At 30.7% G+C, this 19,608-nt stretch overlaps 1 protein-coding gene across 1 annotated transcript in view; it reads left to right on the plus strand.

Moving 5' to 3' along the window:
• LOC106463638 (eukaryotic initiation factor 4A-I-like) overlaps window positions 1-19,608 on the plus strand; it is a 56,526-nt gene that overhangs the window by 11,216 nt on the left and 25,702 nt on the right. Inside the window, exons 2-3 of the mRNA XM_013923686.2 lie at window positions 2,428-2,506; window positions 11,743-11,875. Of these exons, the coding sequence (XP_013779140.1) occupies window positions 2,428-2,506; window positions 11,743-11,875 (212 nt within the window). The remainder of the gene's footprint in view (window positions 1-2,427; window positions 2,507-11,742; window positions 11,876-19,608) is intronic.

A 19,608-nucleotide genomic window follows, 5' to 3' on the forward strand; every position in this document is an offset into this window, starting at 1 on the left:
CAAAATAGCAATATTCTATATACATATATAATGTATAATAATTGGAATGTGACTATTTTACAAAATACTGGTCTACTAAAACACAGCTAAGACAAGTTACTTTGTACAGACCAAAGGTCAGTTTTATATTATTGGATATAGTAATATGAGTGCACATGTGCCTGGTCATTGTAACTTTTGTGTTGTTAGCCAGGCATGGCTGAAAGGTCAATATAATAAAAATGTGTGTGTCTATACTTTTATGCTTTTGTGTTATAATTTGTGTTCATTGTAGAATGAAATAGGCATAATTTATATTTATTTTGGTGGTTACAAGATTGGTCAAATCTACCAAACCTGTACAGAGATTCATTAGTGAAAATAACAGATAAAATATATCATTTTTTCTTAAGAAATGTTTGATAACTATCTGGACATTATAAAGATTTCGCATGTGAAATTTAAAAATTTTCTGATGCATAAAAGTATTTTTAATTTTCAAATGAAAATTACTTCATGTTAGATATCCAACATGCGAAAAGAAAAATAAAGGCATGAGAAAAACATTGCTTTACAAACCTTAAGACTTAATAAAAATTTGATATATTGCATATGAAAGCATTGTAATGTTTACTGATAATGTGCCAAATTTTGTTAACATTTGCTTACTAATTTAAAAAGTTATAGCATGAAAACTAAAACAAGCATAAAATGGTTACAATGTCGGTCCCAAGGATCGAGCCCTTGCTAAAAGAGTTAAGAGAAATAAGTTTAAGAATTTATTTGTAAATAGCAATAATGTATTTACATATATAATATATTATAACTGAAATGTCACTGTATTTTACAAAATACTAGTCCACTAAAACACAGCCAAGATGGGTCACTTTATAGTTTCAGATACGGTAACACGAGTGCACGTGCACAGCATCCTTGCATCTTCGGTAATGTAAGCCAGGAACGACTGGAAGATTAATATAATAAAATTAAGAAATATATATAAATGTTTAATGTTATGCAATTTGAGCTATTTAGACTAAACATTTATGTTTTTGTGTTATAATCTGTAGTAATTCTAGACTGAAAAGCATAATTTATTTCCTAATGTTTTATGGTGGTTATGAAGTCAGTCAAATTGACAGACCTTGTATAGTTAGGGTAGAGAAAATACTAGACAATATATTATGTTTTACTGAAAACAAATGTTTGAATTGTATTTAGGTTTTAGAGATTACACAAATAATACTTGAGTTTTTAATCATAACATGAAAATCACTTCTCATCTAGATGCAGGAATGAATTACTTTGCATGATCCAAGGCTTAAATAAAAGAAAAAAAATACTCAAAAATAATTTGAAGTTTCATAATAATGGAGATTGGGAAGCCTGATGGGATAGCAAGGCAAAAGGGAGATTGGAAAAAAAATTTAGAGCAAAATAAGTTAGAAAATATTTTCAAAGACAAGTAACAATTTCAAGATAAACCTTGTAAGAGACAGATTCACTGGCAGTGCATGAAGCAAACTACTTTTCAGATGTCTTATAAGGTATAGTCTATTGTTACTTTAATGCTTTCGTAATGGGCTTGGTATGAAATACACGAGTTTGTATACACATTTGCACACGTTAATTATTTATATTATAATTTTTAAAGCAGTAAGTGTATCTTCACAAAATTTGGTATACTTAAAGTAATTATTACAAGCCTTTTGTACACAAAAAATCAGATTTTGCAATGATGTATTTTTTACTAAAGATTTGTTTGTGAAAATAGTCTGTTTCCTTACTAGTCTGAGTGCGAAAACCTTCCAAAAGAGCCATTCCTATATCTGTCTTTAAATCACTATATACTTTTTAAGCAGTTCTTCCAGTTAGCAATTTCCAACATCATTTACTTCTATGTGTACTAAAAAAAAAGTGCTCTTTGGTACCAGTAATTAAAGTGCTAACATGCTCTGTAGTACCTTGCACACTTAGCAGCTGGCAAGCAAGTTTTGGTCATAGACTTTGTTCCATTCACTGGTACATATAAGGAGAAAGTTCCTCATTACAAGCAGTCCAAGTTTAAATTTGTTAGACTTGTACCTGAATGCTAACTGAACATGCCTCTTTAGTTCTAACCTATTTACTACTGCACACCTTTGTAAACCCAGCATTCACATTCTCACCTTCCCTTGAAGTAACCTGTACCCTAAGTTCTTTTTTTTCTGGTCTTGTTTATTTGACTTCTGTTCATAATATGCAATTTTTCTTGTCTGATAGAACAATCTCTAATTTATATTCAAGTAAGCAAGCTATGCAACAGAAGTGTTTTGTATTTTCCAAGCTTCTTTCAAATTATAACCAAGCCTACAGTTGTCAATGTGATCCAATCCTGGCACTTGTTATACCAATTGACGTCCATTACACAATTCCCTGTACTTCTCTAATGACATATTTTCTTCTTAGATATGGGTCAGATGAAAGAAGACAAGGGGATCAAGAATATGATGGCCCTCCTGGCATGGAACCTGATGGTATTATTGAGGTAGGGAGCTTTTTATATACAAATCAGGCATTAATCATTAAATATTTTTATGTGGAAAAGATGTGAACCTGGGAAATATCAAACCTGTAGTTTACTTGAAGAAGGCCTTAAAGATTTTTCAAATAAACTAAATACCTAGTTTTAAATTTATATTATTACTAGGTCATAAATTTTGATAACAGCCAAAGATTAAACTTTTTTTATTGATTAAAAGTGAGCTACAACAAGCTACCACATTCTAATAACTTGTTTTAAGAACAAAAAAGAATTCTAGCTTCTAGTTTTTGATAGCTCAGGAAGGCTCAGGAACAACATTTGTGGAAGCTACTAGAATATTTCTTTTAGCTCAAACATGTTGCCATTGTGGTATTTACCTTACTGAGAAGGCTACCTAGTTTTCATATTTTTGGTAGATAATGGTTATATTTGTAGAATACTTTATTCTTTAAACCTGCAGATAAATAGGGTCAAGGTGGCTTAGTTGTTAGTGCCTTGGACTCATAGTCGAAAGGTTGCAAGATCGAGGCTTGACCGTAACATGTTGTGTCCTTCAGTTTACATCCATTGCTGATGATGCATTTTGCTCAATCCATAGTTCTTCAGGCTGGCTGGTATACAACAAACACAGTAGTAGTTGGAACACTATTTATTTAAGCTATATATAGTGTAGTTGAAGTACTACAATTATACCCTCTTCTAATTCTTGAAAATCCGTAAGGGACTAGATTAAGAACATAGTGTTAAAAAATAAAATTGGCCTAATAAAATGCATTATGACAAGTATAATTAATTATACTCATGCTTTGCAAGCTTCTAAAAGGTGGTCACACCATAACAATTGTAGAATGATAATTAATACTGCTGTATGCTGTACAACAATAAAATATTAGAATACGGGTTTGGAGGAAAGGTGGAAAGATAGGATAACACACTAAAATTAAAGTAGCAACACTGTATAAAGGAAGATATATCTATAGTTAATTTTTAGCTGTAATCTAATTAAATTGTAGTTGTAATCCAGCTTTATTAGGTAATATGGCAACAATTCATAAAAACAAATATTTGTTCGAGTACACCTTGGCATCTTAGTAATTAAAGATTATATTTCAAATAGTGTTATGTGGGTTGGATGACTAAAGACTTTCTGATTGAAGGTAAAATATGTTTAATATGTCAACCACACTAATTATATGCTATATCTAGTGTCGATATGGCCTTTCACCCAATACAAGAGTTTTTCAGGTTAGCTGGGATATAACAGACATTTTAATGGTTGAAACACTATTTATTAAAGAAAATTACTGGAACAACTGTTATGGTATAGTTATAAACTTGAGTAAGTTGAATCATTTATTTTTTATCAAATTGGTCTGTCTCAATACATCACAATAAAGTTAGGATCATTTAGCACTGTATTATTTATTTTATCACCATATGTTATTACTAATTATATACTTGAAATTATCTGCTCGTTATTCAGAAGAACTGGCAAACCGGTAAGCTTGTCTTGATCCTAGAGCAGGTGAAGTGACCACTCTGTCAAATTAAAGTAAATATTAGTACCAGAACAAAGATAATTAGCTTTGTACTTATCCAAAAACTTGTTTAAAAACAACAGCTAAAAAAAAAATGATTAACCTAAGAAGTGTTCAAAAATTGTTTAATATTTATATGTACACTACATCAATTAGGGTATTATGATAATAACAAAGAATCAAAGTAAAAGAAAAAATTGAAATTGATTTTCTTAAAAATGAATAATATTTATCCAAATGGGTGGAATAGAAAAAAGTGAAAATAATACATGAAGTGAAAGATGAACCTGTCATTATTAATGTTGGGTATCAAGTAGCCAAGTTTTTCTCATAAATATTTGCTCAATAATTTGTTGTATTGGTTTAACTTCCATATTATAATGGATTGTTATTATCCAAAAATAATGGTTGGAATGGGTATGTTTATTGAAATGTTGAGCTACTGGTTTGTCAGAATCATTATTCAAAGTAATTATAATGTACTTACATTATCTTTTAGTCTGCATGTGACTGGATTTGCCTACATATAATTTGCCATTAAACTTGTTAATGTTACGACAGACTAGAGATTTAGGTAACTGTTTTATAGAACGTTTGATGGTGATTGCAGTTTTGCTCTCTGTATATGAACAAGCGTCAGTGTGTACTCACAGTGTAATGCACCTTTGTGATTTTGCCATATACACTGTATAAAGATTTTGCATGTGAAATATCAAAATTTTCTGATGCATAAAAGTATTTTTAATCTTAAAATTACTTTGCTTGTTAGATAGCCAACATGTAAAAATAAAGGCATGAGAAAAACATTATATTTTGTGTATAAAAGCATCGTAATGTTTATTGATAATCTGTCAAATTTCATTAACATACACTTACTAATTCAAAAGTTATAGCATGAAAACTATAACAAGTACAAAATGGTTGAGGTTGGTCCGAGGGAATGAGCCAGTGCTGAAAGAATTAATAGAGATGTTGTGGGTAATAGTTTAGGACGCTTATGCCAATTTTTTTGTATGCTATAAATTAAGTTCATGTTTTTAAGTAGTATAGATATTACCATGTGTCATTTAGTTTTAATTTGCATTTCTCCCAGAAAAGAGAGAATTTCCATTCCAGCGATAAAACTGAATTTTAAGCACTGATAAACTAATGGTTATAAATGTCACAAAACATAAGGATAAAGTAGTTGTGGGTTTTGATTTCACAAATGTATTGCTAGTGATATACGAGTGATTGTAGTAAACATGTATAGATAGATACAAAGTTTCTTAAGTTGGATATTCCAGAATGTTGTCTTGAGAAATTAAATCATTTATTCTTGATACATTTTTAATGACACTTTAGCCCTTTGACTGCAGTTGCTTTAAATGCATGTAGAATTTTTGTGAGCCATACACTGTATACAGCACACTCGCATTCAACTGCTAGAGGTAGACTTTTCCAGTATTCGGCAGATCAGCACTTGGTGAGTTAAGTACTCGTGAAATAGTTACTACAGGTAATAGTTTGGGACATTTTTTTTGCCAATGATTTTATGTAAAGTTTTATTTTACAGACTTCACGCAACTTGGCAATAAGATAAAAAAAAAAGGCTAAACTAATTTTAATTAATTCACACTTATTCTCATTCCATCATTAAGCATTTTAGCTTGTCTCTTTAAAATTCTTACTGTTGTTATTCAAATGAATAACAGATCCATGTAAGTTAACAGCAGTGAATATCTTGGCTAAATCACAACTTGATCAAGAATTTAGTTTTTCTAATCTCACAGTTTGCTTTTCATAATTGGTTTGTGAAGAAATATTGATAGGATTTCCTTCAGTGCTTGTTATGAGAAAAGTAAAATTGTGGGTGTTTTGAGTAGGCAAATTAAAAACGTTTTGCACCTCAGAAGTTTTTTTTTTTCATTTGATTTATTTGATACAAAGAGTTACATTACTGACATTGTGCTTCATATGTATTATATATTTGAAAAGGCTTTAAATAGAGATCATATTTGAACCTAAAATAAAGATTAACAGTTATTTCTATTTATGAAAGTTTTGTTGGTTCAGAACATTTTATCAAAAAGATCATAAAGTGTAATTAAATTTAATTATTTTTTTCATTTATTAATTCATGGTGTATTGGTATACTTAATAATGTTTATTGATTAACAGACTTAAACCAGAATTGAATGAGCAAAACAGAACAGTTCATTTATTATACGGAGTTCCAGTTTGCCTGAGCAAGGATCTTAAATCACCCTTTATTTATAGATTCATTGCAATCACTCATCATATGTTTCTTAATAACCTGGAAATGATGTGGAACTTGTGTTTGTATCTGAGCTGTTAACAACCTAGTAGTTGATCCTATACAATCTAATAAGACATTTATATTCATATACCACATTTGAAGTTTTTATACTTATGTACTCAATCCTTATACCTGAAATACTACACACAGACTTCAAATATATTTCAATTCAACTTGAGGGTATGCACAGTGACCTAACTTCTGTAAGTGGTTTCTAATCAAAATATTTTTTTTTACCTGTGTATGACAGAATTAGTTTTTTTTTTGTAGCTCATTCAAATTAAGTTATGGTGAACAACTTATTATTTAAATATTTAATAACATGATTTATAATGCTTATGCGGAAAGGTGTTTTTAGTTAGTTTCTTAATATTTTATCACTATTTAAAAAATTCATACTAGCTGATTAATCCATATACCCATTGAAACTATTTTAAGGATGATGGTATAAAACTCAAATCTGATGTACTGCTTTAAAATGAGAATGATCTTCAAGCCAACGTTTATCATTATTGAATGAGCCAAACAGTGCAGTTCATTTATTATTAAACCTGTGCTAGTGATGCTGTAACTGTGTATTGGTTTATTGTTAATAAGTTTCATCAAAGTTGAGGTTTTAGCTGCACTAGTTTTGCTAAACAGTCATTTAATCAAAAGGGCTAACATCCTTCTGTTTAATGTTACTTTATTCAAGCTACATGAACTCATTGCTATCCAGTTAGGCTATTTATAAAGTTTCATGCTCTGTCAGACTTAACTGAAAACCTTCCATCAAAAGCACCTCTCTGTAGTCATGCTTCCAGCTTTTAGTTGGTAAATGTGACAATAACAGTGCAGGTTGTCAAATGGAAGAAAAACAAAACTTCAGTGTGGGTGAGACAAGACAAGGACCTCTTTCTTAATGTCTGGTTGTCTGGTCTCAATCACTGATGTGACAATTAAGAGCTTTTTATTTTATTTTTTTATGGTGTTTAAAATCATCCTGAGTAGTGGGTTTCAGATAATTAACTTACCAAACTGTTTAGCAGCATTTTCTCTCTTAACTGTATGAATATTTTTTTAAAAACAAGATTCTTCATAAATTTAAGGTTGATGTTTGAAATTTGGAGAAAATTACCAAATACTTTATGAGACTGTAGTTTGAAAGGAAACTACACAATTGTAGATGTAGCAAGCATATTTTAAAAAAAGTTTGGAAATGAATTTAGCTTAGTGTTTTGTACCTGAGATTTTTTTGTTGGATTTACTTATATGCAAGGAGTTTCAGTTTTGAACATCTTTCTTTATATATGATATATATTTGGTATTTGAAATTACATTAAACAGAGATCATACCTGAACCTAAAATGTGAACAATTAACCCTTTCACAGTGGTATCCCTTTAAACACTGGTCACTGCAAGTCACTGCTACATTCAAAACTTAAACACCTATATTGTCAATATATATCAGTGAAATAGTGTATTTGAAGTTTTATGTTATCAAAGTTTTAAGTCCTTTATTTCAAAAGAAACCTTTAAAAAACTGCGTAACTTTAGATGTATTGTCGCGTGACCAATGAGCTATGAAAATTCTCTATTTTGGTGGCACCCTCTATCTTTAATAATACAATGGCAGTTGTGTAGAGGTACTTCTAGACTCTTAAGATGTTTATATAACCTAATGACTTGTACATTTCAAAGTTCGCTGAATGAATACAGTTGAAACAAGTAATACATTTTTTTTTAACCCCTGACAGATGCCATGCCCACCTTGAACAGATTTGTTTGAGCTTTGTAGTCTACATTCAAGTAATATCACAAGACTTGAGAACTGATGCAAAGTATGATGAATATTTAAAAAATGTTTAAATCTTTCAATTATGCAATTTTAAACATAACTGACAGAAAATTAACTAAAGTACAATAGTAAGACTTAAATACAATTTAAACCATATCTCTTAGGTAAGAAACAACCGTAAGTGCTATAGTCATTCAAGCAGCCAACAGTACTAATCAGTTACATGTACTCTGTGACAACAAATGAGAGCCAATTTAAAAAAACATTGTTAGATTATAGTGTAAATTGAACTCTTTCTAATTACTAAGCCCCTGTTGCACAAGAATTTTGCCAAAGTTTTGCATGTCTGCCAGAGACACTGTAATATGCCTCGAGAGCACTGTTGACTTGTATCGAGATGAATAATAAATGGTAAAGGAGAAGAAAGAAAAATAAACATTAAAAATTAATTATACGTGAAAAGGAAAAGACCTAAAATTAAAAGGTATGCAATTTTACTATTTCCTAGTTTTAATCATTTCATTGCACATTGATGATAATAGCTAGTTAGTGATGTGGTAGAGAAAATGAAAAAAAAAATAAACATTTACTTTTAAAAAAAACTTTTGATATTCATGTAGGAGGCTCTGGAGGTTATGCAAATGAGATATGAAACTATAAGATAAAGAAAATTGTTTTTATACTTTAAATGAAAATCACCTTTCATTCAAACTATTCACAGTTTGAGTGCAAGTAACTAGTATAGATAAATAACATTTTTATTAGGAAGATGTAATTAAAATAATTTCATTTGTGTATACAAGATACTTATAAACTTTAACAAAATCTTACCAGTTTTTGTGAGGAGAACACAGTTACTGTATTCGTGTTGCATAAACATCCTTTGCTAGTTGAGTGGATGATAATCAGGTCTGTCCATACTGAAAGGGTTAATAAGGTAATTGCAACTATAAAGAGTTTCTTTCCTCCCATCAAAAATGGTTACTGATAATTGTATTTGTCTACAGAGAAATATTTGGGCAATAAACTGGTTCCATATTCTGTATGACTAGTTGAACCTTGCTGTAATAACTCCTAATATTCATCAGTTGGCTTGATGTATTGTGAAGTACCAATAAAACTGAAATAAATTTTGATCATTGTAAGTGGAAAAGAAAATATCCTGAGCACCCACAATTAAGACGAGCGATTTGTAGCTTCTCAGAAAAGTATTTTCTGCTGATAATTTTGAAATCGTTTTCATCTAGAGTTTTTATGATACTTTTCTGAAGGTAAATATGAACACCAAAGTGGAAAAATCATGATTTTACTTCAAACTATAAGGCTATCCTGCTGGAATCTTAGCATTTGTGCACTGTGGATAATAATGATTCATATGTATAGGCCTAAAGTAATTTAAGTGAAAGGTTATAAGGGCTCAAAAGTAATGTTAGCAAATTGCAGGTTTGCTAATAAAATTTAGAAAGCACTAAAAATAATTGGTAATACACATTTTGGAAAAATTTTCATATAATTACTGTATAGAATCAATACACTGATGATACATCATTTTGGTTGTTTATTTTGCAAGATTCTGAGTGTGGAAGGTTACTATGACTAAGAAGAATGTTTCACTTGCTGGTACTGTGTTAGTTTTGTGATCTCCATTTCAGATGAATGGCATACTTAGGCTAAGTATCAGGAAATATAGAGATAGTGCAAAGGGAGCAGTTACACCTCTCCTCTACCATAAGGAGAATCAAATGTGAAAAAAAACCTTCTTCTAATCTTAACAATTGTACCAAAGATGATATAAGACTAGATTCATTTGAAGTTATTTGGTTTAATTAAACATAGTTTTCTACATTGCACAATAATCTTATTGTTTTACATTCCTATATAAGAGACTAAAGTCACTGCCATGCTCTTCAAATCAATTTTAAGCTGTATTGTTATTTTACTGTCTTGGAAGAGCCCTTGCCTACTTTTATTTTTTTATATGTACAAGATATTATTTGTCATCATGCCATCTGTTTTAAGCATTGTCTCAATAACCTAATTTATCTTTAAACGTGTCAATTGTGGCACTAGCAGCTTTACGTCAAAAAAAGGTTTTGATTTAAGGTTTTGTTTCCAAGTTTTTGCTTTGTTTCATTTATCCATATGCCAACATCTTTATATTTTTATTATTACCCTTTTCATTTTGTTTTCCCTCATTCCTTAATCCTTAATTTTTATGTTCATGTTTTGACTTGCTGGCAAATGATACTGGTGCACTAGTGTGGATCATAAAATACAGGGAAATATTTCTTCATATATTGCTACTGATTTTCTAGTGTTTTTACTGCCGACTGTATTCATGGGTAGAAGTGCTTCATGCTAAGTTTCAGAATGTAAAAATTTCCTTTGTTAGTTTTGCTTACAGAAGCGGAACTCGGGCTAGTCCCAGACTCTTGACCTAAAATGTTTGCATACCACCCAGATAGGTTCTCAAGACTGCAGCTTCAACTCATTTAATTGGTTGTCGAGGTACATAGCATGTTGGCCAGCCAGCCAGACTAAGAATATTTAGCCTCTTGTGGCAGCTTGGTTATAAATACCTAAAGTGATTGCTCAAAACAAATAAACTGCAGATTTTTTTTTTTTTACATTCCTCTTAATTTTTTTCCATGTAACATAAAAATTGAGTATATTGGCTTTTAATTTTTAATAATAATTTAGTATAGGAAGGCCATGAGCAGTGGCATAGTGTAGAATTTGTCAATCCAGGAACTTAGCCTAGATTAGAGTTGGGCAATTAATCAATATAATTGATTACTTATGACCATTGATTAGTGTCATGTAAAATACTCAACTAATTGTTCCCTGTTATTATTCCAGCTATCTATTTAATCCAAATATTGCCATTAGTATTTCTCCTGATTATTTTTAATTCAAGGTTCTCAGCTTAATTTTAGTGTTGTGACTCAAATATAATCAATTAATCAAAATTAGTGCTTTTGATTCTAACTATTTTTTGATTAACCCAACTGTCCAAGTTTCGTAGAAGAATAATTGATTAGATGAATGTAATCAGTTTGAGCCCAACGATTAATTAATGAGCAAATTCCACTTGTTGCCCAGCTCTAGCCTAGATACAACAGTTTCCACCTAAACTGAGCATCTTACACTTTTGTGAGATAGTTGAAAGAAAACATGATACAGAATATTTATACATATAAGTATTAAATAATTATGACACAGTTAATTTTAAAAATGAATAACATTGTTGCTAGTAGCAGTTAACAATGTGCTAGTAAGAAAAAGAAACTAACACCTATTTATTTGTGCTTTTAAAATTTGAGTTTGTGGCCTAGTTATGTGAACAAATATTTAATATAGTGATAAAGATTTGACATTCCTCAAAATTGTGGTTTTTCACATATATTTGTGGTATCTTATAACTTGTTGAGAACATTTAATTTAATTGAAAGAACATAGACATGAAATGTGAAGAAATATGTTAAAGGTTTTGTGAAATGTGTGAGAAGTCATTTATTTCATTTTTAGGTAACTGAAAGCACATTAGTAATATTTGCTTATGTATTATTTTCACACAACAGGAACAACATTATTGAAAAATTACCTGTGTATTGTCATTTCTAGAGTAACTGGGAACAAGTTATTGATAACTTTGATGATATGAATCTTCGAGAAGAGCTTTTACGAGGTATATATGCTTATGGTTTTGAGAAACCTTCAGCCATTCAACAGAGAGCCATTGTTCCATGTATCAAAGGTAAGATTATATATCTATCAGATTTGGATGAGGTTTATTGAAGAATTGATTTTTGTGTATGTTGTGGGATTTCTTTGAAATTAAGTCGCCCTTGATTTTAGAACTAGAAAGCAAAACATGGAAATGGCCATTGTAGACATGGTTGTTCATATTTTAAAGTGAATGAATGCTTGTGAATGAATGATATGAATGCTTGCTAATTAATATTTTCAAGCTTTGTTTGTTTGGTTTATAACTTGCTTAAAGGATAACAGTAACATTTTATGTTTTCAGCTTATAACTGTAGGTAGTAGTATCTCTGAAACAAAGTTTTAAAATGTAATACTTTTTCATTTACATGTCTTGCTCAGATAGTAGTCCTACTTTATTGATTTCACTGCATAGTGAAATATCTGATTACTAGAGCATCTGCTTTGATATCTGTAGATTAGCTGTTGTCCTTGACGTGGTGTACTTTCAATAGTAATCTACTGTTGAAACTTTAGAAGTTTTTAAAATTTAGATATAATGCTCTTTGTAATCTTATTTCTGTAGTCAAGGAGATTTTGTACCATGTGAAACTTTTAGAAGATGATAAAAAATGTGTTTTGCACCATTTCAGTCTTTGAAAATGGTTATCTTCAATGCTTGGTGTTAAAACATTACCCAAAACAATGAACTTTTAGACCTCTACATTCCTTAGTAAGTAAATAAGTAATTTAAGTTCATTACGTAGTATTTGTTTTCTTTATTTACTTATTGAATCTGTTCAATCTGTGGTAGTACACAAGTTTTTAATAGTTGTTACTTATGTAATTATTTCACTGAAATTCTATGCCTGGGGGTTCGTTCACAGTGTTAGCTATCCAGCTTCTGCAGTGTGTAGCTGTTGAAAGCTATTAATGTCTTTACAGTTAAGAGCTTGCATACTGCATCCATGTGAATAAATATAATGTCTTTGAATCACTTTTATAAATACTGCAATATTGCCTTTATGTTAAAAAGTTTAACAGATAATATGTTACATGAAAATAAATATCTATAAAAACATGTGGGACAAATGTAGCAACATTATTATTTTAAATAAATTATATAATTCAGTAAATTATAATGGCTTTCGTATTGAATTTTAACCCATGTATATGTAAGCAATGTTTTTTTTATGTATATGTTTTCAACCAGTTTTGCTGCTTTTCTGTCACACTCAAGTTGAACTGTTCCTACAAAATTTATTTCAGTTATTAATTATATAACATTCAGCCTGTAACTTGTTCAGTAACGTTATCAAACATAAGGATGACTTGCAAGAAATGTACTTCAGAGCAGTAGCCATTGTTCTGTAGTTTAAAGCTAGACTTAAACCTTGCCCCCAAAATATCTTTTGTCACTCAGTAAACTTGTATTGAATAAATCAGTAGTATGGCTCACATCAGCATATCTAAGATCATGATATGCATACAAACCTCCAACCTGTCTGTACATTGAAGTTGATGATTTTATAATTATCAGTCAGAAGTTTGAAATGTTTTATTCCAAGTATAGTGTGTGTGTGAGTATTGATTATATAATGTAAATAAAAGGCAGCTGTCTTTTAGTAAAGCTCTGTTTGTAAGTGGTATGTTGAATGCAGCTTTGGTTCAAATTAGATATATGTGATGTGTTACCAACTAGAAACTCAAATTACTGATATTGACAAGCTAGAATATAAAATAAGAACCTTCTATCTTTTCTGTTTGCTGAGATATCACTATTTAAAAATTGAGAAAAACTCTTAACTGTATAGGTCACATCATCTTTATGGATTTGTGAAATGTTACACATACCACAGAATCACTTGAATAAGATAACTTCATAAAACAGATAAATTAGGTATGTCTCATAACTTTCTATTGGGACAATATGCAACAAGGTGTGGGTAACCACATTGTTAGTGAGGCATTGGACTCCTACTGCCTAGAGTGTTTATTACTACCCTGGATAACTTGTCTAATACACATATATATATATTGTCAATTTGTTTGTAACACTCATATTATGAGTCATTTTTAACACTTAAGTTACATCATTCTTATTGGTTTTTTCAGAGTGTTCTTGAAAATCATTATTTTCTTAATGTGTAATTGTTTTTGTTCTATGATGAAGGGAAGGTTTGGGGAACAAATCTATCTGAAGGAAGTGTGGAAGCTCCTATATTTTTCTCCAATAGTTTGCTAGTTGTAAGCATTTAAACTATAACTATTAAAGTAGTGTCTTTTGTCTTTCATCGTCCAGCCCAACTGAGTTTTGATACTGAATGAAAAGTTTCTTGAGCCTTGGCATGTGGAAGACAAAAGATAGATCTGAAACGATACTTCTACACCTGATTTTGAGCCACAATGAACAAATAGAGAAAATTGGAAAAGAAATTGCAAATAACTTGATTTTTATAACAATTTTTAGACTTGTTGCCTTCCAATAATTTGCCTACTTTCAGTGTTTAAAGCAGGCCTCGACAAATACTTTCAGATCTAGGAGCTGGCCCTAAAACTTAGGAGCCAGGTCCACTATAGAAAAGTTATGGAATACATTTTGAGTCAGTTGTATGGTTATGGTACAAGACATAGTTTTACACTAAAAATACAAAAGGGTTCATTATTGAACTTTATTATATAACATATTCAACTTCAATGTATGCAGTTTATAAAAACACCAATAACAATTTCATATGCAACTCTTTATTCAAGTCCACCTATTTCTTAAAAGGACATTTGTGACCATATACATGTCTAGAGGTTTTATAACTGAAATACCAATGATCTACAGCTTTTGAAGTGTCAAAAACTGTGATACACCTTTCAATACTGGCATCATTGTTCAAATATATTTTCTTTAGGTATTGCACACCATCTTCCACCAAGTTGTTTTTCTCAACTAGGATACAAGAACTTGTATTTGTGCTCAATCCACATAGCTGCACTTCTTTATAAATGCTATTCAGAGAAGTGTTACAAATAGATTTGTTTTGTGGTAACATGGTTCATTTCTTCAGTGATGAGTGTGTTAACATAGTACTTTGCACATATAGTGTAACAGTATACAAAGAGATTTTGCTTTTGAAACAAGGGAGAAATTCTTTACTGCACTCTTAAGGTATTCTAAACGAAATTGTATGATGTGAACAAACTTGAAATTCTTTAGTTTTTCAAAAGTCCCTTTGCAACTGCAGAAGCACCTTCTCTGTAGCAACATCTTCAAGATGCATTACAACACCTTTCCAATCCTTCACTAGAACAGCTAAGGCACCAACTTTGCTGGCCACCCATCTTACTGTATGGAGGTACTGAAACTTTATGATCTGACTGTAAACCTTCTTCCACTAGATTTAACTGCCACCTTCTCTTTGGCGAAGACTGGTAAAACATATCAGAAAATGGCTTGTTACTTTTAGCAATGTAGTAGGCTATACTAAAAAAAGCCTTCACATGATTACACATTTTTTTAATTTCCTTTACATACTGCTAAAGGGGTAGATTCTGGAGATGTTAATGCATTATATGATGAAATACATTTCTGATGCTTTAATGATTTTTCTTGTTTTTTTTAAAGTTTCCAGCTTGAAGGGCCAAGTAAAAACTTTTACTGCTTTTGAGTTGAAGTTTGATGCACTATGGAAAGATTTGCATATCTCACGATTAGCAGCATCTGTGTTGTGATTAAATTTAAGCCACTTCAGTTCATTCAACCATTTTCGTTGAAATTTCCGTTTCTTCACATTATGGATTTTGCTAGTAAATGGATTTAAGTCTACTTCAGTTATTTCTTCCTCGTCAACTTTTTTTTTTCCACATATAGTAGTAGAAGGCCCTGTATCCTTCATTTTCAACGGAATGACAAAGAAATGTTGTTAGTTGAGACTGTTTTGTGTCTTCTAACTTTGTTTGTTGCTGAATGTTTCATGATCAAGGTCTACATTAATAATAATAGATATTAACTGACAACAAAATATACTAATCTGGACTATATAGTTTGGCCACTGGCTATGGGAGGCCGATTTCAAAAGGGAATTATTAAATTAATGACTAAAGTATAACTTACGTGGATTCTTACAATGAATGAAAGTAAAATAAAAATAATCACTACAGTATTGATAGTTCAAGCAGGTTGTTTCAGAATAGGTCTAATCTACTCATCACTACAACACCATACAATGATAAGCAAAGGCCTTTTGATTTGCCTAACCTAATTTCACTACTTTTTTGTACAGGGAAATGGGGGCTATATTTAGTTACTTTCAGAGCAAAGAGTGCATGCTAATGATCACATGATATCAAGAATCACTAGATACTGTTGCCTGAACTCACTGCCTTTGGTCCCATCAGAGTCTAAACACGTGTACTGACTGGTTGAATTGAGAGAAAGAAGAAAAACAAAATGGAAAGAAATTATTAAAGTGTTGAGGAACCACAGTGCTTCCAGTAGTCCAGAACTGTTCTAGATTAGAGTTCTATTTAGCACATCCCTACTCACAAATAAAATGGAAGGAAATACTAGGTGCCGTGATGAAATGTTTTGGCAAACTGGTGCCCAGGGTTTTTTGAGGCCTGGTTTATAGCATAATTTTAAATATTGTTCTGCATATATAAATAGTATTTCATAGTCGTTTGTCTTTTTCTGTCCAGATCAACTGAATTCATACTTTGTTTCACAATGAAACAAAGTATGTGAACACCCTTATATGATTGAAAGGGTTATTTAAGGACGATTAATTAAAACAATTCAAGTAAGTTATGCAAAAATGTATTTCCCTCAAAAATTCTATTAACATCAGTCCTAACTTTAATGCCATTTGTAAAAATTCATATGAGGTTATAAAATATTGTTCAGAATTTATAAAACATACTCAAGTACAATTAGAACCTAGTAAATGTTGACTTTTAGATAAAATCGAAAAGATTAAAACCTTTAGATACGGTGGGGGACAAACTTCTGATTTGGCAATGCTGTAAAACAATTGTATGGTTTCATGAATTGCTAGATTATTACCTGTTGATTGTTTTATAGCAGTGTATTGTTTGTTTGTTTTTCATATATAATTATTCCAAAAAGCTGTTATTCTTAACATTTGTGTACATTTTAACACCCTATTCATTACTGTGACAAATGTGGAAGTGAATGTAATTTGCAAGTTAACAAAAATAATTACTAAGTTATTATCATACTGCTATAAATAGAAGTTAACTTACTAAAAACTACTTCTTGGCCACACATTTTAATGATCAACAAATGTTGAAATACTTAAAAATTACATTAAAAACTATAAACATAATTGCCATAGACCATCAGTATGTTATAATACTCTGTGAAAAATATCTTAATTTTTATTTGAAATTGTTTTAAGTGTTTCATATTCTCAATTATGGTTTGCAAACCTTCCATCAAAAGCACCTCTCTGTAGTCATGCTTCCAGCTTTTAGTTGGTAAATGTGACAATAACAGTGCAGGTTGTCAACTGGAAGAAAAACAACACTTCAGTGTGGGTGAGACAAGACAAGGACCTCTTTCTTAATGTCTAGTTGTCTGGCCTCAATCACTGTTGTGACATGATTTCTAAACCTGGTTCTGTTTTAACTATATTATCCAGACTGTTTCCTAAGTGTATAGATAGAGGGCTAATTACACTTAATGTATGAATGTATTGTCACAGATGCATGCTGTGGTACCATGAATGACATATTTTCTACCTATATATTTGGTTAATGGAAAAATCCTTTCCATTTGGCTGTGTAAAAATCCAAGGTTGTATATTCATAGTGATATTTAAATGATATAGAGCCAAAGGATACAACATTAATCAATTTTTGGAATAATCAGTAGTAATTGGAAATACTAATTTTGATTAATTGATTTAATTATAATATTGATTAGTCAAGTAGATTATATGACTAATTGATGTAATCACTGCTTACAGGTAATTGATTAAACCACCCAGCTTTATATGATGTGAGTGGATGAATGTAGGGGAGGGGGCTTCCTGAATTATAAACACTGGTGTTTATAACAAATCATAAACCCTTAAATTTGATGCTTTAATAACTGGTATTTGCATTTCTGCTGAGACTGCAATATAAGGTGTTGAAAGAAATGTATGTTAATTTTCTGGTTTATTTCTAAAATTATAGAATTGATTAAACTTTTAACTGACTTGACAAATTTCAGTCTATTTTAATAGAAGTAACAGAATGCATACAATTTCATGTTTTTGTGAAATTTAAAATATGCCAACTTCACAGTGACACAGTGAAACAAAGTATAAGTGTGAAACTTGTCCAAAATGGTTGCTGAAAAATGACAATAATGAAAATTTTAAACAACAAGAAATATTTGTCTTGGAAATTTGCTTTTAGAGAGAAAGAAGCTTAAATGTGAATGCATAAAATAACTTTCTTTTGCACATGACTGTCAAGAATAAATGACAGTGAACAGCACATGAATAATGAAGGGAGGAAAAAGTTCTGTAGACTCTGTAACTTTCATGTAAACGTTCTCATGTACTTTGGTCCATAAAATTATTACAAAAAGTTACAGTAGTCATTGTTTGGAGTGTTAAAACTTTGACACTTTGAAATTTACAAGTATACTCAAATATAAGTGCTTAAAATATCTCCGTTATTCACTGTTAAATACTTAAATTTATTTTACTGTTGGATTGTTAGTTGACCGACTGACCAGCTGATTTTAAGTTTAACAATTATATTTTTTATTAAACAATTTTAACATTATTCAGTGGTAACAGTTATAAACCATTTAATTTGAGTCATTGTGGAACATCTAATTAGTAAAGGGTTATCATTACTCCTTATGTACAGAATATATAGAGGTTTTCCTTCAAAACTTTGTAAATCTCTAACAAAATGTATCATTATGTATACCATGAAGGGATCTACTTTTGCTTTTTCTCCTAACTATTTAGAACAATCTTTATTTTGTATATAGGTAAAGGAAAGGTAGATACATGACATTATGGAAATGTGGAGTAAAATGAGTATATAAAACATAATACAAATTACCATTGAACCCAGATGGTTTCAGAAAGTAGACGTTTCTTTTTCATTCCTTCTTCACATCTAATGAAAGGTTTACTTCCAAATACATGCAGTTTATTGTTAAAATAGAAAAAGGTGTCATGAAAAAGACTTATTAAAAGCTTTATGGTTTTTGTTGTATATATGATTGATTTTGTAAAAGTTGTATTCAGTAAGTGTAACTTTGGAAGTGCCTGGCATGGCCAGGTGGATAAGGCGCTCGACTCGCAATCTGAGGGTCGCGGGTTTAAATCCCCGTCCCACCAAACATGCTCGCCCTTTCAGCCGTGGGGATGTTATAATGTGATGGTAAATCCCACTATTCGTTGGTAAAATAGTAGTCCAAGAGTTGGCGGTGGGTGGTGATGATTAGCTAAATTCCCTCTAGTCTTTCACTGCTAAATTAGGGATGGCTAGTACAGATAGCCCTCTTGTAGCTTTGTGCGAAATTCAAAAACAAACTTTGGAAGTATAGTGTTGTAAGCAAAATAGCTTCTGCATGTATGCTACTTTATTGACTGTTTTTAAGATAAATAGGTCTGCATAATATGAGAAATGGAACTATTTAAGTAAGCATTTAGAAAACCTAAAGTGCTCTTCATTACAAATTCTTGTGAACAAAGTATTAGAATTAATGAAAATATTTGTGTAAATATGCTACCCATGTTTATTTCATTTTGAAATTGATTGGTA

Source organism: Limulus polyphemus, unplaced genomic scaffold (assembly GCF_000517525.1).
Source record: "Limulus polyphemus unplaced genomic scaffold, Limulus_polyphemus-2.1.2 Scaffold1451, whole genome shotgun sequence".
In the NCBI taxonomy this organism is placed as follows: domain Eukaryota; kingdom Metazoa; phylum Arthropoda; class Merostomata; order Xiphosura; family Limulidae; genus Limulus; species Limulus polyphemus.